The sequence below is a fragment of the Vidua macroura genome, chromosome 1 (genome assembly GCF_024509145.1).
Source record: "Vidua macroura isolate BioBank_ID:100142 chromosome 1, ASM2450914v1, whole genome shotgun sequence".
Taxonomy (NCBI): Eukaryota; Metazoa; Chordata; class Aves; order Passeriformes; family Viduidae; genus Vidua; species Vidua macroura.
In genome coordinates this window covers 42,815,007-42,842,773 of record NC_071571.1, presented here as the reverse complement: position 1 = coordinate 42,842,773, position 27,767 = coordinate 42,815,007, and the positions used below count along the sequence as shown (strand labels likewise).

Here is a 27,767-nt window from a genome sequence, read left to right as displayed (position 1 = left end):
GGCTTACACTAGAATGGAGTTCCATTTAGCCACTTAATGCTAAATCAGGTGAAATCCTGATCTCTCAAAGAGGCAAATTACCATGTCACCTTTACAATATAAGCTATAAAGACAGGAGTCAGCACAATATATGACTGTTTGGAACAAAGTCTTTGAAATATATGTGAAAAGACAAAGTTGTGTCTTTTCAAGACAAGAACTGTGGTGTCTGCACTGGAATTTTAGTCCAGGGAATGCATTTATGTAGGTCTCTGGAACATGCAAAGAAAAAATGTGAATATAAAGAAGTAACTTGCCTTTGTATCATTATAAATTGCTAACCAAGAGTTAGCACACAGGGTTTTCAAGTGATCCAGAATTCTTCTGTAGGTTGGGAACCAACAGGGAAGACTGACCTAGTCCACCTGGTCTTTTCACCAGACCATCTGGTCTAGTTTAAGGTGCCCCTGCCCACGGCAAGAGGTGTTGGGAACTAACTAGTTGAGCTTTAGCCCTTTCAGCCCAAGCCATTCTACAGTTCTATGATAAGCAGCTCCAAAAGGAGTTATCTTGCCTATGCTGAAAACAAAAAAACAAACCAACCAAAAAATCATAAACAAGCAGGAGACCTGAGGCTTAAACACCTGCTTCCAAGCAACACATCAAAACACATCAGTCTATCTACATCTAAAGAATTGAGGACTCCTAGAATATGCCATTCTTCTTGCAGAGTACTGCATTTTCTAGGACTGTAAAAAAACTCTTCAAATCACATATATTTCAGACATCTCCATCACAAAATTGAGGTGCAAATCAGTGAAATATAATAAAAATAAAGGAATACACTTACATGATCTCCTCTTAGACCAGATTCTCCTTGTTCACCTGGTTCTCCTCTGGGGCCTTTTCTGCCCTAAATTCATAACAAGAGCACAAACAATTCAGGTACAAGTATAAATAGTATCTGTGGCAGCAGAGGGCTGGATCTGTTGAAGTCAGTGGAGCTACACTGATTTAGAGCAGGAGTGACAGCATATTAGAGAACAGGCAGCTATTAAAAATAACTCACAGGCATTACAGACAGCATTACACTTTGGAAAGATGTTTCCATAAAATCTAAACATTACTCTAAGGGGTACTTCACCCATTTCCCTCTGCTGCCTTTCTCTCCAGAAGGTCCAGGAAATCCACGTTCTCCCTAGACTCAGAAAGGGAAGAGAAAGAAGAAAAAATTAATGTTTTTTCTTTCTGCTAAATCAGGTTCTGGCAGAAGTTTTTTCTGGCAGAATCTAGCTTCAATCAGATATGCAATTCTAAACACCAACAACAGAACTTTTGTTCAGCATTAAAGCCCATTCAAAGCACAAAATCTGTACATTTGAACCCTGAGGTTGGTGTCTTTAATAGCACTGCACATTTAAAGTAATGTTTACCTGCTCTCCATCAGTGCCATCAAATCCACTCTCACCAAGTTCACCCTGTAGCAATAAGGAAAAATTGCCTATTTGAGCAAAGAAAGAAGTGTTTGCCCTGCAGTGGAAACTTGAATAAGATCTGTGGTTTTAATGGTTAGCAAGAATAATTAAGAATAATAACTATAAATTTTAATTACTAATTAATATTTTCAATTAATTAACAATATCTAAAACAACTAACTGTTAAGGACACCTAATAAGAAAAACAGCTATTTAAATTATAGATTTCCATTAGGATTTAAATTCTGCTTTTCTTTCCTTTAGCTTCCAAATCTTTTCCCAGCTACAGCACCTTCAAAATACAAACAATATTCCAAAATAAACTATTAGCATTTGATTTATCGTGCTGATAACCTTGTAATTCTTATTTCAACCATCATATGTGCTTTTACTGTGCTTTTTTTCTTTTTTTTATAGCGCATTAACTGTGTTGGTTTAATTTGTAGTAGGAAATTAATTTAGCAGAGACAACTAACCAGAAAGCTGAAATGCTATTCAAGAAACACTGAAAGTGGCACAAGAACAAGTTAAAACCATCAGCAGTCTCACTCTGTTAGAGACCACAGCTACAATTGCTTTGTAGGTTTTGACACTAAATTGACTTTGCAAAACCTCCTAGTTAAAATTCCAGAGGAGAAACTTCTTTCATTTAAAACAATTCTGTACCTACCAGAAGAAAAAACAGATGGCTGTACATTTTCATTAGATTAATACATCATAAACAAGAATTTCTTGAATAAGTATTCCAGAAAATATTTTGAGCACTAAGTAAGTAATCATTACTTTTATTGAAGCGTTATTTTTTCTATCAGTCATTTCCTACCTCAAAAAACCTGAGCCAAACTTCATAGTATTAAACATTCAGTGTTTTCTTTTATTCAAATAGCTACAATAAAATGCCTTCCAGACTTCAGTAACTTCAATAAACTGTTTCAACCTTACTAAGTTGGCACAATTGAATCACATTTTTTATGTGCTGAAAGTTTCATATTTTTATTTAAAATAAAATTTGTGGATATAACGACACGACATAATGAAGATATTCACGTATTCACTGGATTTCAGTAGGGTTTGTGCAACTGGTAAGACCTACTGCACTATTTAACTTTGACAAATTGAAATAATCAGCAAGTACTCTCCCTCTTCTATAATCTGACATTTTGAACATTGGAAGGAGGACAAATTACTTCAGAGAACAGAGCAGAAAAAGGAAAGAGAAACACATGAGATTAAAAAGTTAGTACAGAGCAGTACTTTAAATAGAGCTGAGGTAACAGAAACAGTCTCTGAACTTTGTCCAAGCTGCTCAGTTATGGAGACAAACATCTTCTGAATCTTTGAGGCTCACAACTCATTTTTAGAAGAGGTTTTGTATTAAAGCATTCAATACAAGTTAATTTCATTTTAATCACTGTAGCTTGGAAACTATTACTGTTATAGATCATTGTCTTCCAGGCTACACTTTTTATTATCAAATTAGTGACCATATCTCCTTCATGAACAGGTATGTTTGAAAGGTTAAACAAGCAGACTTGAAATATCAGCAGATGAGATGACAAACACAGCTTGAAGAGAAGTTTGAATATTGAAAACGTATCAATAATGATCTAGGGAAAATGCTGTCCAAACCCCCAATAAATACTAGTTACAACCTTTTTTTTCCCCTCTTCTCCTCTTCACAATTAGAATGAGATTCAGATGACCAGAATCACCACCTTAACAGATTATCAAACTAGTCAGTAAATAAATCCTTTTCCTGTCAGTTAGACTAATAAACTGTAATCATATAAAAATACAATTATGACTGCTGATTTTAATTAATGTGATAGGTATCTTAAATCCATCCTTATAGAACCATAGCAAAAGTACATTGAATGCTGTTTTTATACTATTTTCACGTGAAGTTTTTACACTATTTTCCTTCCTTGTTGATAATTTCATTTTACAGGGTAACATGGAAGGAAGCAGAATTTAGTTCTCAAAGAAAATGGATCACACATGAAAACACATACCTGACTTCCTCTATAGCCTCTGGCCCCCTGAAATTGAAAAAAAAATATAGATGAAATTTGGTAAAAGTATTTTTATTGAGCTTGAAAAGCAGGGCACAATTGTTGCATCCCGGGTTTAGGTTTAGATTAGGGGTTCTGATCTATATTAGCTAGCTGAGTTCTGTGTACCCCCATGCACCCCCCATGTTTCCCCCTCCCCACGGAGGTTGGCTCCAGGCTTCCTGCTATTGGAGCTTCCCCCTGCCCCTCCTGTAACCACTCCCTGCCCACTCCTGAGAATTCTGTGTCTGTCACCCCGATCCCGCGACCCCGTTCGCCCCGGAACCCCGTGTCCACCCCTGCCACATCCCCGTTGGGTGCTGTGGTCCACGTCATTGCCACGGCGCCTGTCCCCATTGGGTGGGGGGGGCGCTCCTGCTCCCCTCGCCCCGCCCCTGATAAAACCTCGCGCCTCCCAGGTCCCGGGGCCATTTCCTCCACATGGGCGCTGGAAGCGCGGGTTGCGGCCTCTCCTCCACAGCTCTCCGTGGCCATTAAAGCCTTCCCGCTTCCCTCGTGGGTGATTTGGACAAATCCTTCCTGCTTTGCCTTGTCCCCTCACGCGGGCAACAGAACCCAGCAAGCCCTGACTGGCATGCCAAGGAAGCGGTGCGCGGGATCAAGTGGCAAACCCGGTCTCCAGAGGGAGGCGGTGCCGATAGGCACTGGAGTTGCCCGGAGCCAGGAGAAGCAACACAGTGCTGCACACAACAGCTTGCTGTGCAGAGGTATGCTGAGCTCAGTATTGGTAGTCCCCACTGTAAAAACTTCTACTGTCATGTATGGGATTTCCTCCTTTCCTCTGGGAAGATAGCATAGGCTTAATTTTCATTCCCACTCCATAAAGCTTTATAGCTTTAACTAAGGCCAGTCTGGAGTTAGTGGTGAAAAAGTCATCATCAAGTTGCTTAGTCAGCAAAATTCTGAGCCATTCAACCATGCTTGGGTTACACAAAATACCTCTCAAAATCAGACAGCAAACACTGTCTGCCATTCCTACAGATGGATCTTGATATTCATCCATGCTTCAGAAAGACAGCACAGGGATTTTTCCCCAGTACAGAAAACAGGTTTATGAGAAACAAAATTAGGAAATGTTTCAAAGTTACAGACTTGCCTTATGGCCTCTGACACCTGGACATCCCCTGTCTCCTTGAGTCCCACTGAAACCAGCTGGGCCTCTTTCCCCCTAGGAAACAAAGGAAAATGTTCAATCTCATCCATACAATGATGATTACTGGTTAATTTATTACATAAGACTAAAGCAAGATAGAACTGTATCACCATTCACTGCACTAAGGACACAAATGCAAGTGTCCTGGAAAATTTCATTCAGACCATAGCAAACATCAGTTACTAATCTGACTTGCACCCGGTTCTTTGCTCTCACTATGATGCCATGTTTATACTGCATTACCAATCTCTAACTCAATTGTTTGTACTTGAAGGTGGGTTGGTTTTTTAACTGAATAACTAACTCCCTTTTGGTGAGTTGCTTTTTTAACTGCATAAGTATCTATGGTGAGATGCAGAGACACAGAGAAACAGATCTGTCTATTTACCTGTTCCTCTAACACATTGGGTTAACATTGATGGGTACAGATTCAGGTACCAACTAACATCATCATAACAGGAAGACAAATGTTTACTTACAATCCCACCTTCCTCACCAGGATGGCCAGGAGATCCTCTGTAACCTGTACTTCCCTGAAAAATGAGAATTTAAAAGTAACAGTGTTCTCCAAGCACACTGGGTTCATCTCTATCAGATTATTCTGCACATAGAGATAGAAAACATTCCCTGAAAATTAGATCTGGTTATGCTAAGGAGGGCAGGCTCCCTGCATTTACACAGACACTCTGTACAGTCCTGTGTATTTGATATGGCTGGGAAAAGAAAAAAAAACCAAATATAAACCCAAGAAAAGAACAATGGTTAATATACAGTTTCAGCTGTTATTTCAGGAAGCTCTCTGATGGCTTAATAAAGCTCATTGGGATACTTGGTCAAATTAAACATCTTTCTAGTGATTTGGAAAAGAAAACATTACAGTAATGACATTCTAAGGTGAAATGAAAAATATATGGATTTGGAAACTTGTTAGGACAAAGTCATTGCAATGCCTTGCAAACACATGGGAACGTTTCAACTTTATATTGGAAGTCATGCAAATGTCATGCAAAAGTCATGCAATTTTGCTCCCTTAGAGCAAAAATTGAGCAGAAAGAAACTGGAACAAAGGGAATTTCTACTTGCAAAACAACTATATTTACATTCTGAACACTGTGTAAGCACCTTAATCTAGTCCTTTAGTAAAACAGAAAGGTATAAGAAAAGCAACAGGAATAATGGAAAAATAAACCAGTAAATTGGTTTATGAAGAAGTATTAGAAGACTATACTTTTCTTAAGAGATAACCAAAACTTCATTTAACTGGAACCATATAACTGAAGAGTGTGAACTGCAGATATAATTTATCTCACATGCTACTGGAATAAGTAGATATAATGGAATGAATAATAGTCAAATGGAGACTTCATATATTAGTAACTTTAAAAATTAATTCTACTTGTATGCTGTAGAAGTAGTGATATCTGTAATATTCAAAAAGGCTTAAAACAAACAATTTTAAATCTTAAAAGAAGTAATCCTTTTGGATCAAAACAGACTTATAGAAGAGGACATTTGGAATAACCAGTCACAAAAGGATAAGGTACATACCTCGTGAAAAATGATTATTTTCTACTTTCAGTTTGTCAGTTGGAAGTTTCTCATTCCCAATAGATAAAAAGCCTCTTGATTAATCAGACTTAATTTTTTTAATCCCTCTCCATTTTCTGCTGAATTGGTGCAGTGGAGTGCTTAATGATTTTTATATGTACAAATCATTTTCATTACAAAAATATTTTGCATAGGAGAATGCAGCAGAGAAAGGATCACATTCCATGTTTCTCCTTCATCTGTCCTAACATTAAATATTATGGGGGCACACATGCATGCTCTGAAATACTACAAAAAAACCAGAAACACTTTGAAAAATGAATAAGTTCTTATGTAATGTCTATCTTAGACCTCCTACCTTCCTTCCAGGATTTCCCCGGACACCATGATCACCATTTTCTCCAAGACACTTACAAATAACCTTACAGCATTTTCTCTCTGCAACAGTATCCTGAAAAATTACAAGAAACATTTCATTTACATATACTAATCATAAACAAAGACTGATTTCCCCCTGCCTTTTGTTTATATCACAGAAGGACTTACAAGATTTCTCTGCAAAATGTTTGCAATATTTGCAAATCCAACACTCAGAGGTTCATTGTATCCAAACCCTCTGCCAAACTCTATTTCCCAAAATTCAGTCAAGTTCTGTGTATTGTCCAGGCCAACTAATAGAAGTGCATCAAGACCTTCAACATAAACACAAATTTAAATTAGCGAATACCTGAAACATACAATTTAACCAACAATATAAACTTGAATAACAGCAATTCCCTAGAAGTCTTAAATTTTATGTCTTCAATATAATATATTAAAAGAAACTGAGCTATTGAGAAAAATGTGTAAGAGAAAAATCCAGACCAGTAATTTTCCAGTTGACTTCTCTCCCCAGCTGTCAGAACAGAATGTTACTCACTGCCCAAACACAAGTTCAAACTTGCTTTTTCCTAGAGGAGTCAGAGTTGTATCTAATCTCTGGTGCTGTTCTCATCAGTGAGAAGGGTCCATCCTGAATTGCTCCAGCTGTTGGAACTGGACTCCAGAAACTAGAACCTCTGCATCCCTAGGTATGTCTCTGGCATCATCTGGCATATAGTGACAAGTCATCATGTACACTGCTTCACATGGAGAAGCAAATACTCCTGGGTAATTCCACATGAGTATGGAGAGGCAGTGTTAAGTGGAAAGGTTGCAATGGGGGAGCTGTACATCAGGCCTGTGGTAGTAGGAGGCAGGAGCATCAAAGTGGTACTGTAATACCTTTAAAGCGAAGTGAGTCTGCTGCTTTCTTCAGGTCTTCCAGTGAATCATCCAGCCCATCTGAAAATACTAACAGAACCTGAAAGGAAAGGGAGCAATGACAAGTCAATTGTAAAGAAACTGAAAGTTCAGTCTTTGTAAGAATTACAGCTCACATTGAGAAATGGCTATGAGATGGTCAAATTGCACTACACTGTGGTAGACCTGAAATGTTTGCTGGAAAATGGTAGTGAGGAATAATGAGAACAGAACACAAAAGCCTCTCTTCCCTGATAGCACATCCATTTGAGGGATTTTTCTTTCTGAATATAGCATAGCTATTATATCTGTCATCTTAGCATGTGAGGTAGGAGACAAATTCTTTTCTAACTTACCCACTGAAAAACTTTCTCTGATGTCTGAAGAGTTCTCTTATATGTGAATGTGGAGAAGAATTAAGAGCAAATTCTCCCATTGGCTCCTGTTGGCTGTCAACTGAGCCACACCAAGAAGCGCATCCTCTCTGGGTCTAATCCTCCCCCCATGCAAATATTTATGTCCTTTTGTCCTTCCACACAGGCAGGTCATCACCCTTCTCCATTCTCTGCCCTATGTTTCTTTCTTAAGACATAAGGTTTAGCTCACCTCAGGATGCTAATAATTTGTATTGGATAAATTTCCATCTTTTCAGGCCAAAGAGTTACAGTTAAGTTTCTTCCAGTATGAAGGAAAAGCACAGTTTCTTAGTTCCCCTTCAAGCTACCAGTCTCTTCCAATTTCTCTCCACCAATTCCCTCTTCAAATCAACAGAAGACTTCTCAGGTCCCACTCACAGAGTGGATTAGTTTGCCCAGAAAGAAGCTGCACAAATAAATTGTGTCCTATCCCCAATGGCAATGACTTAAAAATCCTCCTAAACTCTCTGACCAGCAAGTGCACAAGCACAGCTAGAGCTTCTTCCCTCCTACCCTTCATATTTTACATTCCCTATGCAAGGCACAGCTTTGACCAATGCAAAACCTGTTACTTCCATTACGGTAAATTTTTCCACAGGTGACAAATCAAATGAAGTGATTGCCACACCAAACATCCCACCTCTGTACTAAAGCAGCTAGGAGACAAGAATTTAAGCTGGAACTAACTGGTAAGTTACCAAACATACAATAGGGAGGCACTGGTACAAACTCTGTGCTTGCTCAAGCACCATGTGATACAGCGGAGAGCTGGACCATGGATGGGTAAACTCATCACAGATTGTTAGAGACAATGCTGTAGGCCTGGATTTGGTTGTTTTTTCTATGATCTTTCCATTTTAAAAACATGGGGAACAGGGAATGTGGGGTTTTATTGCAGGCATTATATGTAAATATATATAAAGATATGTTATTATGTTTACAAATAATTTGTTTATATCAAGCTCTTGGTGGAACACATCCATTGTTGAAAATGCTGGAATTAGGTCCAACTTTTTTGCTACTAAGCAAGCATATAACAAAGAAAAGAAGAAATTCAACCAATAGATAATAAGTGTGTTTTATAACTAATAATCTTTACAGAACAAGCATGCTGTTGCTCAGGATCCTAGGAAGATTAAATTGTGATTTCATGTGCATTCTAAAGTCTTGTACTTCCAATTTGTACATAAACAGTGTCAGAGAAGAATATTAATCCACTGGTAAAGTGCTGATATATGCAGCATATTTATTTATAATAATAATGCCTAAGCAGAAAGAAGCCTTGCTTGATATTGATCTCCAGAACTGGCGATTAGGAGAAAAAAACCACTGCTTTTACTTTTATGTCAAACCAGTTCTTTCTCTGAGACTCAAAACAAGCAAAATCTTATGTGATCCTGTTCCCTGTTCAGACATTTTAAGAAATCTTTGGAAAAAAACTCATTAAATAAACTTAAATTGGTGAGTCAAACATACCTATGCAAATGCTGTAAAAAATAGAACACCAACTTTCATCTGAAAGCAGAGGAATTTTTAATATGGCTTCCTCACTCCATGCCAGATTAAAATTGGTATTTCATAAAAGTGAAAATAAAGTTGGAAGATGAAACCCTTTGTGTATTTAGCAAGAACTAACCAGTCCTTCCTTAGTAGGAAGGTCTTCCTGCATGGAGACCTTAGTAAGTGCTAATATTCAAACAGCTACTACAGGACATATTCAGTGCTTTACACAGTCAGTGCCTTATCAAGAATAAACTGTCAAGGCATTGACCCTGAAACACTCCAATGAGATCTGAATTTCTTGAACTCAAGTTGAAAGAATCCCCATTCATTTCAGGAGAGATTAGATGAAGCTTTATGCTTCTCTCTTCACCTCACTTCAAGGTGGATAAATTAACTGCAGCATCTAGGTAGAATTTCCTGATCATCAGTTATCTGTAAGTAGAACCCAGCTTTGTTTTTTGAAATTATTTGACAAGTTAATGACATGAATAAACTTTTGTAAACAAATTTCTCAGATGACCTTTTTCTGGGACTTCTGTTTTGAGCTGTCACCATTCTGGACAAAGATACAGTATCAGGAATAAGAAAGTAATTTCCTTTTAGGAATAAGAGTTCCTGAAAGAAAACTACTTTCCACTGCCCAAAGTACAATCATTCCATGGTAGATATAAGAAGGTTATCTGTAGGAATACTCATCACATGTTCTGGGTACCATCTCACTACAGGAGTGCCTAGGAAATTGGAATTGATATATCAGGTTATATCAGGTCAACAAAATAACAGGAAGTTCTATATAAACTTAAGAAAAGACAAGGGTGACTGTGCACTGGCACTGGTTGTCTGGAGACATTGTGGAGTCTCCATTCTTGGAGATACACAAAAGCCATCAGGACATGGCTCTGGCCAGCCTGCTTTAGTTGACCCTACTTGAGCAGAGGGATTGAAGAAGGTGACTTCCAGGGATTCCTTCTAATTTCTACCATTCTGTGATTTTGTTTATTAGCATCATCTATTCCTGAACTATTTTTTGTCTTCCTGCAGTACTCAACATCAGAGTCTGTAAATATTAAACTGCCTAATTTTTCCAAGATATCTGTTCATACCATTAAGTTACCTTAACTTTAGCAGAGGTCACATTAAAGAAGTTCTCCTCAAGTGCCTGCAAAAAGTCTGCATTCATGTAGGTGTCCACAGTGGTCTGTGCACCTAAGAACTTCTGGATGATCTCTTCATTATAGTCTTCAAAACCAGAGTCAAAGATTAATTGTTTGTTCTGTGCCAATACTTGGAACTTGAACCCAATTTCAACTGGAGCATTGCAGCTGGTATTTGGCAGTGATTTAATCTGGAGTAGAAGTCTAGGAAGGAATGCTTGCAGTCTCTGTTTCAGAAGCATTGTAGCTGCTGGCTGCACACTCCTTGAAATATCAATTGCTATAGAAAGATCTATATTGCATTCTGGAAAAAAAAAAATAGGAAACAGGGAACTATAAACATACATTCTTTGTGATCTTGTTTTCTGTCAGAATCATGGAACAAAATTTAACATAGTAGATTTAAAGCCAGAAGTAAGAATCAGTGAGATAGGTTTTCCATATACATAAAACATCATCAGCCCACACCTTTCAGTGTGGCCATATGAACTTGCAAATACTAAATTACTCGACACTTGGACACTCCCAAACTGCAAAACATGTCTGTTCTCCAGCTGCCCAGTGTCCTCAAAGGGCCTACTCTTGCAAATGTCTCTATGAGCTTTGCTAGCAACTGAGAATGTACAACACAAATTCCAGTTGTGAAGAGAACCTTAATGACTGACTGTGCTTTGTCACTTTGTCACAAGACCAGATGATACATGTAAACAGAACAACAGGCCAAAGAAACAAACATGAGAGAGAGAGGCAGCATTGCCTACATGAAATATCATAACCATTGTGAAAAACAGCTGCTGTAAGATGATGGCTATCTCAGTTATGGAATTGCTTGAATTGTTCCTTGTAATAACAACTAATAGTATGACGTGGTTAATTCCTCCCCCTGTCCCAATCATCTTGCCCTCATTAAAACCTCAGCTAAACCACATGGTTTCTTCTTCTCTACCTTGATTATTCATTTCTCATGTTGAATTTTATTCTGTGATCCTAGATGCATTATTATTCATTGTTGTACCTCTGCAAGGAAGTCAGAGGAATGCAATTTTAGCTGTATAACAGCACTCTACCTAATTTTTTCACTCATTGACTCTGAAACACTTAGGAATCACAAGATTGCTTTCTGTGTTTGCTAGTTTGGGCTTATTCCTATTATTCCACATAATTTTTCTGAGTTTCCCCTCTCTAATGAAAGAGATAAATGTGTTCAGTTCTTTAACCAAATACTTCTAGAAATAATGTCATCTCAGAGGGACCATGGTTATGTTTCAGTATTTTCACTTGTGGTACAAACTGCCCCCTAGAGGGTATGATCTGCCAGAAAGCAGTGTGAAAATCTTTGAATGTAAAAGGTCCCATTGAACGAGATTTAATGGCTAAAAATATCTGACATTCAGACCTCACAGCAACATCAAAAATTTATGCTTCTAATCTTTTTAGCTCACAACAGAACAATCAGTCAAATATATCTATACATGCATACATATCTACACATACATGTGAACACAAAATCTAATGGATATTTCTTTCAGCGTGTGTTCTTGTACAGCACACAGAGTATGTATATTCACAACAAGATTCTTTCAAGACCTGGGTCTTTTTAGTCACACAGTTTGGAGGCAGTGTGAAGGGTAAGCATGAACTCAGCAATTTTGTCCTGACAATTGGTCAGCCACACTGCTCAGCTCTTTAAACGTTCTCTGTAAAGACCTCAATGTACCAGCAAGAACAAAACAGCAGTAAATAGTTCACTTTTAGTGCTACTATGCTGTGCACTAGAATGTGTAAAACACCTGCTGTTGGGTATTCCATACCTTCTTGATAATCTCTATTTATTTGCAGGAATAAACATCTCTGTGTTGCCAAACTCTTTTTCTCACCCCCTGTTCTCCTACAAACATCCACATTGTTAAACTGTCCTATCTTACTGCTGCAAAGGTATCTTTTTTCTCCCGTCAACATGCTGTCCCTGAAATGCAATTCTCTAAATTGAAAAATCTGTCAGTTTAAGAGAAGGTGACTGGAGAAAAGGGAATTAATAGATTTATTACAGGAAAGAAGGTCAGTGAATATATTAAAACAGATGACACGACAAGATAAAACAGGCTTCACAGAAAGCTGATCTTCATTTTATGAGACAAATTTATGCAGATCTTAGCAATAAATACGTGCATCACTGAGATGAAACCCAATATGCTTTCCTTACCTTCTCTCCCTCTAAACATGTATACCTGTGTATATATATACATATAAAATATATATATGCTGTATCTCCCATTAAATCTCCCTGTTCCCTGCCATGAAACACCAGGAGGTGCTACTGCGTCAGCTACGGTCATACTGCTGCTCCATGGCAGCACATTCCCTTCCACAGCAGCCCTCTCTCTCTGCTTGCAGGAGCCAGGGAATGTTTTTTCATCTGGAAGTATGCTCAGCTCTTGATGGAATAAAGAGTGGGTGGAAGTACAGAGCTCATACTGAATCAGGCCCAGCTGTTCTCTTTGCAAACCACCTGAGCAGATATAATTCACATGGATTGCTTCTGTCTTTAGGAAGAAAGGTTCAACTCTTCATTTTGGCCCCCAACACCCTGGCAAACACCAGCCAGTTTTGGGGTGTTCAAGATCTCACTGGCCTAGGATGCATGAGAGGCTCAGCTGTTGTTACAAAATGCCTTAGGCAAGCAGTGTGGTCATCCCAGTGCTCCTTTCTCAGTAAGTTTCTGATGACAAAGGGAATGAAACCTGGAGGACTGGGTTTGATCAATTTTATGGCATAACAAGGAGAACAAAGATCATACATCCAACACGTGTAAAATATCGCCTCTATGTGAACAGAACACACAGGAACTTGAAAAACAAGGAGCTTTAAAGGACAGTCACAGCCCCTATAAGAATGAGCAAAGAGAGAAGAAATGCTCCAGAACTGTCTCTTCTTGCCATACCCAACCAACGCCATACACTTATGCTAACCAGAAGAGATCAGCTTTTTGATTTGTCATGCACTCCATTTTTCTTTTTTGCAACTTAACAAACACATCTACAGTATTATCAAACTATATAGCTGGCATGAATATGTAATGATAAAGAGCAACTGTGTATGTTCTATACTTCAGTCTTCCCACACAATAAGGCAACTGGTAATGCAGCACCAAGTCAGAATAAACTCAGACCCAAAACCAGCATGTGATATTAGATAGAAGTTGCTATGTTAACTAAAGGCATTACTGAACCTTTATTTTCTTTGGGGTTGGCAGCCTTTCATGCTGTGTGGCATCAAAGCCATTGTTGCCATCTAAGAGATGTAGTAGGAGATTCCACTTTCTGTTTCTCAACTAGGAAAAGCTTTTTGGTAGCACCTCAGAATTACCATGGATTTACTGTTCACATCTTGCCAATACCTCCTACGTATCCAAGGATGGATTTCCTGACACCCTCTCTGCACAGTGCCTCTGTGAGACTTCAGTTTTCTTGACAGACAGTGGCTGCTGACAGTCCCACTGAAGCAGTATGGTAGATGGCAAAGCTATGTTTCTAGGAATTCATTCAAATCACTGAATTGTCTGTTTCCCTCTTTTTATTAAGATACCTGCTGGGGGCATCTGCTCTGGCTCCTTTCAGACATTGAGGAACTATGAATATGAGGGCCTAATGTGAAGCACTGTCTCACTTCAGAAGCTATTTACCATAGCAAGGAGTGTAGTGGCTCTTGACAGAAGCAAAGTACAAGCTGTGAGTTGCAAACATGGGCAGTATTCTTTGGTAATACCATTGCACTGCTGTGCAGTTAGCTCAGGTACTTTTATCAGGGACTGCAGAAAGCAATGTCAATATTTGTCATTATACACCCAAAAAAAGGTTTGTTCCTTACCCTGACCGGGGAGATGTCTGCATTAACAGACCTGACTGACATTATTTTTGATGGTTTTCAGTGCAGCAAGATTTTCCACTGTGAACTCTCCCTGCATCATCATTAAAACAGCTCTCAAGAGGGATTTTATCATCCTTACGTTAGCTTCAAAGTCATAGATCCCATTGCTCCTTAAAGCCATTGCTGCATCCTCTACGCTCTCAGCAGAGTACTCACTGAAAAAGGCTCTGGTCAAGCCTCTTTTTGGCTACCAGCACTTGCTATGAAGTGATTCTCTTAGTACTGTTTTGTTACTCTGCCCTCTTTTGTTGCCTTCTTTTTTGTAATGTAATTTTTGTATCTTCAATAAGGAATCATTTTTGTTATAAAAAGTGTTCAACAAGAATTCAGTGTATGTTACATCACTGTGCTGAATCATACCAACACAGATTTTATTCTCCCATTGATCGTTGTGCATGATCTTGAAGTTCTTGGTCCCTATACTCTAGAATCTATCTACCAGGAAAACAATGTCTGTCAAGCTTTCCTGCTGACTGAAGAAATATGTTGCAAATTTCCTCTTTCCTTAAAGGTTGTGTAATCTAATAGAAAAGTAATTTTGAATCCTAGTTGTTTTTCAGAATCCAAGACCTATTGGCCTTTTGCAGAAAAACCCTCCCATCTATTCTGCTAAATTGTCATCACCCACTAGCTCCTTCTTTTCCCCTGTTTATCATATGGAGGGCTGGAAGATACATCCTTCTGCAACATCATTCATAGGAAAAGGAAAGATGCTGAAATCCACAACACAATTTTCATTCACAGTCTGCTCAGAAATTATCTGTTGCAAATGCATATTAAACACTTCTGTATGCAAAACACAACCATTGGAATATGTTGGCCTGCTCTCTCTCAAGAGAGCAAAGGAAAAGTTAGTCATGCACTTTGAGTTCCATTCTGCATGCATACATTACAAATTAATATTTATTTTCTGAGGGGAAAAAAATAAATTCACATCAACTTAAGGAATACCAAGCACAGTTCTTTGTAGTAGGTGTGAAACTCATGTGTTTCCACAAATTCCAGAAGCATATAACACTAGCAGAGCATGGATGGAACAGTCATTATTTCCTCAAATCGACAGTCATGTAGAAAATATCCTGCAACTGGGCAGAACACTTCTCAAATAGATCTTCCAGAAGACCTGACTACCAAAATGGAACTGCTAAATACTTATCTTGCTTTTGACAATCTTACAATTGTAAGAGCTTTATGTTACTTTTGCAAATATGAAACCTTAGCATGCATGAACAAACACAAAATTTAATGAGCTGTTGCAATAATTTTTGCATTTTTTTAGGAAAGCTATCCTATTGTAGTTACAAGTTTCATAAAAACTGACCACATTATTCCTAATTATAATTCATAGTTAGAAATAAGTTTTCTTAAATTCTTCATCTCCCACTAACATTGGGTACAAATGGAAAAAAGAAATATTGCTATCAACTTGAATAATTTCTTTAGTGTATTACCAGACTCCTCTGCCTCTGTTGAGAAGGTGAAAACACAGAGAAGAAAAAGTGGTTTCCAGGCATCCATTTTGAAAACCTTCCTAGGGAAAAAAAAAAATCAAAGCCAAAGATATAAGAAACACAGAGCATAATTCCCTTAAAAAGAGGCTTTTAATTGTGGAGGAACAGGGTAAGTGCCTTTTATTAACAACATGCAGGCTTTCTAGCTGTATACAATTTAAAGTAGCACTTTAAATTCATAATTTTTCCCCTTAGTTTTTAACATACAGGCTTTGAACACAGAGCTGTAGGCATTTGACACTGATGTACAGCATATAACCAAAAGGAACTGTTCAATGCTTCGCTCTCACAATCATGCTTTGTTCTGATTCACACATCTATATTTACCATGATCTAAAATTCAACTAAAAGCAAGCTATTCATAGTGTAAGATTAATGGGAGTTATGGCTTTAAGATTCCCTTCTAGCCTTGAAATTTCCCACCCCCACATCAATTTAAAGGAAAACTTGGTGGTGTTATCTACATATGATACACATAGACAGAATAAGCACTCATTTACAAATTAAATATACCAGTGGGCCAGTAATAAAGACAGTATAAAAACCTCCCAAAAGCCAAAACTCACTGCTGTGGATAATGGGAATGAAAATCTCTCAGAAAGTACAAAATTAAGGCATGTTGAGCTTAAGCACACTAAACAAATGAGAACAAAACAGTAGCGTATAACTTTCTATTCTAGGACATAAGCACACTTGATTCTGCCTTTAAGAACTCATTACACTGTTTATATTGTATCTTAGATCTGCAAAGACAACTTAGTAGAAAGGTTACAGCTGGTCTAACATTATAGCACAGGGCTCAGTCCAGGTTCTTAGGGTAACAGCATGTAATATTACCCTAGGTCTAGTAAATAACAAAAGGCAATGAATAGAAATTATCTGATTGAATCTATATTCTAACCTCAGGCAAGAGCAAAACTTCATTTCCAAGTTTTGCCACATCAAGCTGCACTGAAGCTCTTGAAGAGTGCCTGGGAACCCTTGGGGGAAAAAGTACCACATTTCCTGTATTTCAAGACATTTATCAGATACAGGCACTTTTCGCTTTTATTACAACTGCAGTAACACAGAAATTCCAGCTGCAAGTGAGGTCCCTATGCAACCAAAGAGGTTCTAGGTATTATGTAATCCTCAACAAGAACAGAAAGCAATGCTTGGGTTGGTGCATTGAGGAAACCTCCTTCATGCCTCTGCACACCACAATTTTCTTCCATAAGCATTACTAACATAAAGGAAACTGTTTTGCAACCATTTTGCATGCCATTTTTATAATTAAATTTTATCTTGGATTTAATTCATTTTTCTGCATATATTCCTGAGAGTTAATGAATCTCTTAAGAGTTCCCCTTGATCACTTTGACAGAGATGTAATCCTGTTATCTACTGGCACCACTACACCTAATTATATGAGCCTATTTTTTAGATGTTAATAAGCTAAAACTTTATACAGAGAGACAACTAAATATTTTCATGCTAGTCCCCCCCAAAAATAATGATTATTAATTTTCATTACTGTGTTACACAGTTCCTGCTTTGATAGCACAGTTATTACGCCAGAGCAGCATTAACATCTTGAACTCTCTTGTTTGAATAAATTGCACACAGATCTGTAGACCCAGCTAGACATGTACTTATTCAAGGGCAGATAAATAAGCTGCTGCCAGTATTTAAAAAGCCTCCAACTAGTGCTTTGCTCTAGAAATTTCCATGACTATGAGTATGTGAAAAACTCAAGAGCACCAAATAGCAGCAAGCTTCCAAGGTATATGTGCCTGCTCACACACAGATGAATAAAATACAGTTGGTGTTTTAGCAAGGGGCTAGACTTTCCTCCATTATGTAAATATTCATATATCATACCAAAATCTAGCTCTTATTATCATAATATACAAAATAATCTGTGACTGTTTAGCTATGCAACTATTTCCATGCCTCCCAACAGCTGCAGTCTCTGCCTCCTTTAGCTTCTTCCAGCCCCACAACTCAAGAATGTTCCCTTAGAATGTTCCTTGCTCTTCAGGTCAGATACCCTAAACCAGAAAAATCTCTGCCACTCTTCCTAAACAGTGAGCGCAGATGGGAACCTATTTACCACTTGCTTTGGTTTTCCCTTAATTAGTCCCTGCTGACATCAGGCAGCTTCTTTAAATACACAGAAACTCTGCAATTTAGAGACGTGCAGACTGATATTCCTACTTGTACTATTTATTTTGCTTTATCTTCACACACAAAATTCCAATCATACACTACAAGCTGCACAGATAGAGGTGAATTAGGCCTTCTTCAGAGGTAAATTAGGTATTCTTCATTATTTACTAATGCAAAATGAGAAGTAATTTAATGGAAAATTCACATCATACAGCTAGCTCATAGATACTATGGATCAAATAGTAAATAAACTGTCTCAGAAACATGCAGTACTACAGAGCATTACACTGGCAATATCATAATTCTAAAATTTATTTGAATGTAAAATAGTATATACAAGGTCTTAGCATAATGTACTTATATATGCATATCGGTAGTTGCCTATATATATATATATATATAGGCATAATTATGCAAGATGCTAAGGCAGCAATTCTCCAAAATCAAAGACATCTTTCCACTTTATATTAGGAGATAAGATTTGAAAATTATTGAAAGTCCTTTTATAACAGTATAAAATAATACATATTTTAAAGCTCATTTTACTGCCAGCATTTTTACATATTTGTTCCCAGAGATACAGATATATGTATATAAATCTCAAAGGAAGAAAAATATCAACAGTACTCCTGAATCCTTTAAATGCTTCACAAAGATTACTTTCCCATATATTTTGTTTTTCTTTTTTAACCAACTAATGTTCCAGTCTTATCCTCAGCTGCTTCAATGTTTTAGGCAGCAAAAAAAGTCATTCTGTATAATTTTGCTGCCAGAGCCAAATGCACTCTCAAATGATAATATGTGTCTTAAGCATGCTGTCAAAAGCATGGAGATCTTGAAGCAACATCTCTTTTTCACCTATGACTTATAAGCATCTTGCATACAGGATTCTCCCTGCACACCTGACTGGGAACATTTTCCCTCTTGTGTTGGTATATACTAACTGAAGGAACACAATCTTTCTCGTTTTAACTTAAAATCTCATCTCTACCAATGCAAATAAATGTGATCATGTAGTTTTTTCCTACCTACTGAAGTATTCCAGTTAGATTACTTCAACTTCTACATCCTGATTTCATTCCTTCTGAAGTCTTTGAAATAAGATCAAGTCCTGGAATACAGTGGAGAGAAAGCTTCAACTTACATGCCCCATTTAGTTATTTCTTTCCTTCACCATCTCCTTTTCTCTCACTAAAGCAAATTTAAAGCCTGGTTTTCAACTGTGGAATTTCCTGGTTTCACCAAACAGTAAAACAGGAGGAGTCCATCCCACTCTCCCACCTTACCACTCTCCTCATATATCCACGTATTGAACTTTAAACACTGAGAAATCAGAGTACCAAAAGAAAGATAAGCATTGCTGTAAACATAATGCAAAATACTTTCTAGGTGTCAGCTCTTTATCTAAAGGAAGAAATTTTTTTTAGTTATCTCCTCTTTACAGTCACATATTTTTTCCTACAAGTACATTATCTTTTTGTTAGCGCTGAAATGTCTCAGGAAGAAAGTTGCTGCTTTACTCATGGCAGGTTTCCCAAAGAAAAAAAGATTATGATCCTTAATGATTCCAGTTATAATCACAGGGCAGGCACTGATTCAAGAAAGGAGACCCTTGGTGACTTACCTGACTTAAGAAGTCAGTGTGAACATGAAGTTCAGTATGTTTCAAGGAGTGGCTTTGTTTAGAAGGACATGCAGACACAGCTGGAAAGGATGTGGCCACCAAGACAGGAACACCCCCACAGACAGACGTAAGTACAGACAAGCACACAACCAGCCCATGAGGAGTCTACTGACTGACACTAAAAATCAGTTTCATTTACCATCAAAATCAGTGTCTGCCTATCTGTGAGCAAATGGGCTGTATGTTTATTTGCCAACTTCATTTTAAAGAATGAAGAGACATAATGATTTTCCATTTTAGTATTTTATGCACCTTTTATAAGCCTATTGCATATTTTTCCATTTCTGAGTAAAGCTTAGTAATTAGCACATTATGATCCTGTAAGTAAACATTCCTTATCATTCATACTTCTCTTCCTGATGATTTAAACAGAACAAATTGCAATAAGTACCCATTAATAAAATTTTAGAAATAGACGCTGGTATCCTGGCAGTCTCACACACTTCTTAACCTACCATGAAATTAAAAATAAAATTACAGTTCCTCTCTTCAGTCCAGAAGATCCCTCAAAAACAAATCTTCTGTCAGAGAGCCCACTATTTTTGACATCTCCGTATCTGAAGTAACTATACCCTTTTAGCATCCCCTGAAGTCAAATGGGTTGAATGTATCAAGTAAATATGTATATTCCCTTAGGATCAGGACAATTCCCTCAGAAGTCCTAAGCATTCTCTAAAACATCTTTCTCTATTTTACACACCTTCCATTTGCTCAGCATGAGCAACCTGCAACTCCCATAATGCATGATAACGAGACAAGCAGAGCTGTCCTTGCTGCCTGCCAGGTGTCAGAAGTAAAACTTCAGTAAGACTCAGATAACCAATTTTCTGACACTGTTATGTTGCCTGCCCCAACTCCCAGTACTTTGCTTCAGGGCAATCTTCACTGAAAAGTCTGTGGTTTCCACTCATAAAGCTATTTTTAACATAGAATAAAATAAAACAAATGGCTGAAAACCTCATTAGTTGAAAATTAAATCTAACCAGAATACTTAAAACATCTACCTAAGACCACAGTTAGCTAATCTGAGAGCCTGATAAGCTTTCACTTCCTCACTTTGAACACTCTGTAATTAGCTATTTACTAATCACATCCTAATTTAAACTCTATACTCAGCTGGAATTAATTAAAGCTTGCCTCTAAGTCATGAATTCAACTAGACTATCCCAAGTTGTCAGTAATGAACATAACTATGCCCATTACTACGGCTTTAAACATTCATGTTTTAGTTTCCTCGAGAAAGAAGTCAAGCTGAAGGTTACATTTCACCTTTCATCTCAGATGGGGAAAAGAATTTTAAAACCAACCCCAGTAAATGGAGCTGTGAAACTTAACAGTCTTTAACCCTTGAGTAAAACAAGTTCTTACCTAGCAATGATTCGTTTTGACCCAGAACTAGTTCACTTTCAAACTCCTAAACACTCTGTTTTTTGGCCTCAATAAAAGAAGTACAGAAGGGACCCTCATACAACAATTTGGGACTGTAACCAGTAACCTGTATATACATATTTCACAGCCAGGTGAATGTATCTTCTACCAAGGGATTTGTTAAAAGGGGTAAAGGAGGTCAAAATAGCTCCTTCATATGGTGGAGTAGTTTTCCCACATCAGAAAGTTCTTATGGAACTAGAGATGCATTTGTTATTGTTCTACTCTCCCTTTCCTATCTGTTCTGGCCTTAGACTTACCTTGCTGTAGTATCATGTCAGTATCAAAGAAATATCATGGCAGTGCCACAGATCAAGTTTGTTTACATACAGAAAAGAGTATAAAAGTGATCAATAAAAAGCATTAAAGCAGGAAACCAAAACCATTTCACAGACCTTGTAAAATGGGCCAGCTAAACCTGGAGGATGATACAAGTAATTTTTCATATCCTTGCTGGTCCCTTTGACTGGAAAGTACACAAATGTCAACAGCATAAAGGCAAAACCTTACCCACATGTGCTTCACTGACTCATTTAGTAAAGGATATTAAGTGAACTAAACACAAGCATTTCATTCATGAAAGCAGCTTCTCAAAGCCAAAAGTTCTTAAGAAAACCAGCAGATGTGACTCTCCTACTTCCAGGAATATTGAGTGGGAAAGCATCCTATCCACAGGAGTAAGTACTCAAACTCATCTGGAACAAATTAATTTTATAACAATTCTTGTTTTAGAATAAAAATAGTATAAGTCCCCTCATGCTGAACTACCACAAAGTGGGGAATTTAAAATTGAGGACACAGTTTGTATGCAGCATTACACAATTTTTAAACCATCAATTATTCACTAACATATGCTAGATGTACCTTTGAGATAGGATTCTAAAAATAGAAGCTTCTTGGTGGTGGCAAGATGCAGATTCTTGCTTTATAAAAACTTAATGCTAGAAAAATCTTACCTTACAATAGTCAATAGAAGTAAAACTTCTGCCAACACACTTGCTTAGAAACCCCACCTAATTATCCTCTCATTTCTAGTGCTGAAAATCATGCATTTTTACCAGAATCTATCACTTTTGATGGCAGCAAAATAGGAAGCTAGGAAGAATCAAGACTTTTGTTCGTACATATCTTCACAAGACTACAATATCACCCATAATTAATTCAAGGCTCATGTTGTCTTGTCAAATGAAACATCTTTGTAAAATGAACAAAGCAAAGAGACATACACATTTCTGAAGCATCCTGATATTATTACTAGGTGCATGTTTTACTTAGAATAATTTGGAAAAAATTTTGATTATCCAAATGTTCTTTTCTTATTCATTGACATGAAGGAGATTTGTTTGACTGAACTGTACCATATTTGGATTTGAATGTGTGAAAGAATTATGTAAATGATTGTATGCAGGCCAATTAGAGCTGAGTAACTTTGTGGCAATCACATTTAAAACTGCAGCTGTTGTGAAACCAATTAAAATTAAACAGCATGTTTTATATACTGCCATACTGGGAGAAAAATCCATAATAAATTCTGGAAAGTAAGTGTGGAAATCTGACACTTTCTCAGGTGTCTGCATGCCTCTACAGGTAACTTAGAAAATGCGTTTTGTGATACTCGCCATGCACTAAAGTCACAATGCAGCAGATAAAATGTAACTTCATCCATATGCAAACATTCATTAATAATCCTCAGAAATGGTATCTCGCTACAGCAGACCTTGAAAAAACAGGCTTTGTGAGGAGCTAAGAAACTTTAAAATGTAGCTTCATACAGAATCAAAATAAGCCAAAAGTTCCAATTTTTTCCCTGAAGGTAAAAAAATTTAAATACAATTTGGCACCTCTGAAGTGTTGTGTTTTCTCAAAAATCAGTGTTCTCTGATTTTTTTTTTTTATGCTATAATGCTAGGCTTTTAAATGCTGAAATGAGCTACATCACACTTGCAAAATGAGGGTTTGTCATACGCAATTAGTCAGTACTATATAGGACTATTTTGGCAGATGAAAGAATATCACTTGAATCTCCAAACTACTGCTGAAGGTCTTGGGTTCTCTTTCTTCAAAGCCTTGTCTCTGATGTTCCAATCCAGCAAGAATTGTGCACATAAATTCTTTCATCACATTTTTTATATTGACAATGCCCACTGAAATTCACTTCATGCACACCAAATAACCTATGTAGAAAATGTATTTTGAGATAACATACAATTAATAATAGTAATGGAATTTGGCCTCTACAGCATCATCTACAAAAAGAACCCTCTGTTTCCCTAGGACCACACAAAAGAAAACAAGTATAGCATCAATGTTTTTTCCCTGAGCACTACTAACATTTCCTGGACAAAATTTCAGTTCAAGACTATCATATGCCTCTAATTATTTACTGATTAGAAGTCTTGCATGAGCCATTATGTTTCTACATTCTAATTTTGCTTTGAAGGTTGTAGGTTCAGTTCAGATGCAAAAGGGCTTCTAAACAAATGCTTTTACTTCATCTGGTGTCAGGAAAGCTAAAAAGAAGTGGAATCTTGCACACTGTCCTGCACAACATAGTGATACACAGATAATTTAATTGCAGTTCAATTTTTAAAATATGCTAATTACTTCCAAACACTGCAACCAGAGCTCCTGGGATCTTCTGAAAATTGAGAAGTGGGTCAAAATACCACCCAGAGAAACTGGCCTCAACAGACAATAAAGTTCCCTTCAATGAAAAGGAGACAGCAACCACTATGTTACCAAATTTATTTGGAGTCACTGTAGGTAAGAAAAATGCTTCTTCATGTTACAGAAATGTTTGAGATGTCTCAAACTTAAATGGGAAAAAAAAACCATTGAAAGCTCAATTGACCACATCAGAGACATTGTGTTTCCTGTTCCCTTCAGAAGGGAGTCTCACTCATCTTTTTTTCTTTATGGAAGCAGTTTTGATGCAGACAGTAGAGCAACTTAACCTCAGGGATACCCCCATGCAAGATGAATCATTATCTTTGTAATTGTTCACTTCCACTTGTAGAGCCTCACACCTATTGTGCAAGGGCATCTGGAAAGTGGGGGACAGAAGGCAAGGCCACCTGGAAAAGATGGGATTTGTGCACATTCAGGTTCCTTAGCTGGTCTTATACCTGATCTTCTCTTAAGGGGCATTCAAGTGGGCATTTTCCCTTTGGACTTTGGAATTGGGTGACGTGACTGGAGCACTTGTTAGTGAAGACCAAAGCAAAAAATGTTGTTGAGTATCTCAGTTTTTTACATGTCAGTCACAGACAGGTCCCATTTCCCACTAGTCAGGCAGAGTCATCTCATGTCAACTGTGTACTACTGAGTAGGTACAGTGGGGCTGCCACTGAGCCTCATTCCGAATTACCACAAACTGTGCACCTACAAGGGTGCAGTTTCTTTCTCTTCCTTTTTTGTCCTAAGTACCTGAAGAAAAAATGTTATTTTTCATTTCCCTAGCCAGGTTCAGTTCCAGATGTGTCTTGGCTTGCCTGATTCCCTCCATGCACCCTGACTTTTTCTCTTCAGCATTTCATTTTATTTTCAATTTGCTTTAACCTTCAGCTGTGCCATCCATTTTTTGTTGTTGTTGTTGTTTCCCTAGGAAACATCTTCTATGTATCACACAATATTAAAACCCATGCAATTTTGTTCTGTTTTATAGCCATCAGGTGTCTCAGGAAAGACAGGCAGTAACTTTGCTTTTTTTTTTTTTTTTTTCCAATTTATTTCCTATTCTACATATCCCTTGGGATAGAAATCAGCAAAGAACCACAGACTTCATTAGCAAAGTTTACAGTAGATAAGGATCTGGTGTACAGATGGGGCTTTCATTTCAACCTCTGCAGTAATGTCTTCCCTTAGAAGGAAAAGGAAAAGCTATTGCACTTAGACTGCCTGGCACACGCAATGACTAGCTATTGTAAGAGTGATTCTACAGGTCACACTGCTTTAAGATACAAGAGAAATATTTTGCTTTATTTCCAATAAAAGAGAGGTTTAGTAGGAAAGTCCATCCCTTCTGAACATAGTAACTGGGAAAGGTGTAAAAGCTAAAAGAAGGATGAGCTAATAATGCCATGGTAAGCAAGGCTAATGCTAAGGCTTATCACGTAATAACATTCACGTGAGTAATGTGAGTAACGATTCCTGCAAATCAATCCCTGCTCCAATCACAAGGAGCTCTACACAGTATGGACTACATAACACCAACTCATGGGGCAATTGCCCTGTTTGGGTTTTTTTTAGGGATGTAGTGGCTCTAAGTCTATTTTGTTGGACCTTTTACTGAAAAATTGATTTCAGGCATCAAATGTTTTGCTAGTCTCTCCTGCATTTGGGGGTAGGGAGCCCACTGGCCAGAATATGAGATGGACACTGCTGAATGTTTGCTTGATCCATCGCTCAAACTAAACCTACTTGCAGAATACCTGAAAAAGTTTCTGGATCATCCTGATCCTGTAGCACATCCACATGATGACAGTACACAGGTAGTGTACTTAATCCTGTACAGATAAAAACTCTTCACTTCCTAGGAAGGCAAGAATTCTTCATAAAAACAAATTTTAAAAACCTGACTTTCAAAACTTCTTACAAATATCTCGGGCTCAGTTTACAACCCTGCAGTGACATCTCATGGCTCCATAATAGTTCCAGCAGTGAACATATGCTGGCAAACACAGACAAAACTGAGGAATACAAGTACCTACATGTAGAAAACTGGGTAGCTGGCATTGCTCTGGGATGATCTAACCCCATTAGTTGGCAACACCAGACTCATTTATCCCCCCAAACAAACCTAATACAAAATACTGCCTGTTACAGGGTACTTATTCTGTTTGTGCACTGGCTCACATCCCATATCAAGGATGCCAGTTTTAAATAAAAGGATGGAATGAATGTGGAAAATAAAATTACAAAAAACTAGGCAGGTATTAGTGAAGTTAAAGAGCAGGGTAAAGGAGCAGCAGTAGCTGCTGGAAAAGTTGATTCCTATCCTTCCAAACACAGACAAGCTACCATGCCAAGAGGTTGATGCCTTAGGTAGCCACCTGTTTCAAGGAAAAAAAAAAAAAAAGACAGTCTCAGTTTAAGAAGCCTGGAGCCATCACATTAATATCGTTACAGGGAGCTTTATACCTGCATTGCAGAAGAGGTGAATTAATTCCATGTATTAATACAGTTGAAATTTTCTTACAAAGAAAAACTATTAAAATGCTCAGTCAAAATTGAGGAATAAACCCATTCTAGTCTAACCAATCACTGCATCTGTATACCTTTTCAAAATGTAATGCAAGATAAGTCTTTATTCATTAATAAACTCTAAGCACAATATATTTTCCAGGTCAAAAGAAAACTACTATATAATTTATTCTCTCATGACGAATAGCAAAGCTTTTAACTACGTCTCTTGGGAATCCATTTTGGGGATTTTTTGCATTGCTTGGAACATTAAGGTACTTCATAAATGGAAACAAACTAGGGAGGTGGAAGGAAAGCAATAGGCAGGTTTACCTCATTGTAGCTGAGGGTAGTTTTTGAGCATAATACAGTTTTTGTGTAATTATTTTTAAAGGGATCAGACTCAGACTTAAGGTGAAAACTCCATTGTCCCAGCATGCCACCCGTGCATCATTCATTTTTTACTCCAGTGGCTTAAATCTTCATCATGTCTTCAGGATCTTGATCTGAATGTGTGTGCACTGTCTAGAAGAACATACAGTGAGCTCTAAATAGGCTCTATTTCTGTTTCATTAATTTTGTGATCTACTACAGATATTAGAAAGTCTGAGTACTTCAAAACAGGAAATGCAAAAAAGTGAAACTTCTAAAGCTTTAACATTCAAAAGAAATAATATAAACTTTAAGGCTATAGATTCTGCATGACCTCTACACTCCTGGCTTTTGACACAGGTCCTTACTGAAGTCAAACCTTGCTGTGGCAATTTTGGTATTTAGTGAAAATTACTTGGATTTCAAGCAGAGGACACATGAAGAAAATCCTCAAAGACACACCCACCTTCCACGGAAATATGCTTTCCTCCTCTGGCAAATACCAGTTTTCATACAAAAGAAAGGAAATTAGAACATCTGGCAAAGTGAACTCTGCTATGTTTCTAAGAATGGAGAGTTCATTGAGATCTATTATAAACTGGAATACTTCCCACTTGGCTGGTACATAAAGATGAGATGATGAGATGAGATGAGATGAGATGAGATGAGATGAGATGAGATGAGATGAGATGAGGTTAATAAAATGTACACAATTACACACCTTTACTACTTCTCTTGATTTCCATTTATTAGTTCATAACATATATCACTCTCACCTAAACATTGGTTTTGTTGGGTTTTACTTCTGTTCTTGTGACATACTGTTTGGTTTTGAAGATTTTGATCTATTGAAGAGCCTAACTTCACTGTAGGATGTCATGAGACACAGAAAGAAGCAGCAATTTTTGCATTTGACTGGACAACACAGACCCTTC

General features: G+C 37.5%; 1 protein-coding gene across 1 annotated transcript in view; it reads right to left on the bottom strand.

Annotated features, from left to right (window-relative positions):
• Window positions 1-4,000, bottom strand: part of LOC128804391 (collagen alpha-4(VI) chain-like) — a 39,596-nt gene extending 35,596 nt beyond the window's left edge. The window contains exons 1-4 of the mRNA XM_053972160.1: window positions 3,761-4,000; window positions 3,467-3,493; window positions 1,413-1,457; window positions 830-892 (exon numbers count right to left, since the gene is read on the bottom strand). Coding sequence (XP_053828135.1) covers window positions 830-892; window positions 1,413-1,457; window positions 3,467-3,493; window positions 3,761-4,000 — 375 coding nt within the window. The remainder of the gene's footprint in view (window positions 1-829; window positions 893-1,412; window positions 1,458-3,466; window positions 3,494-3,760) is intronic.
• Window positions 4,001-27,767: the final 23,767 nt, after the last annotated feature.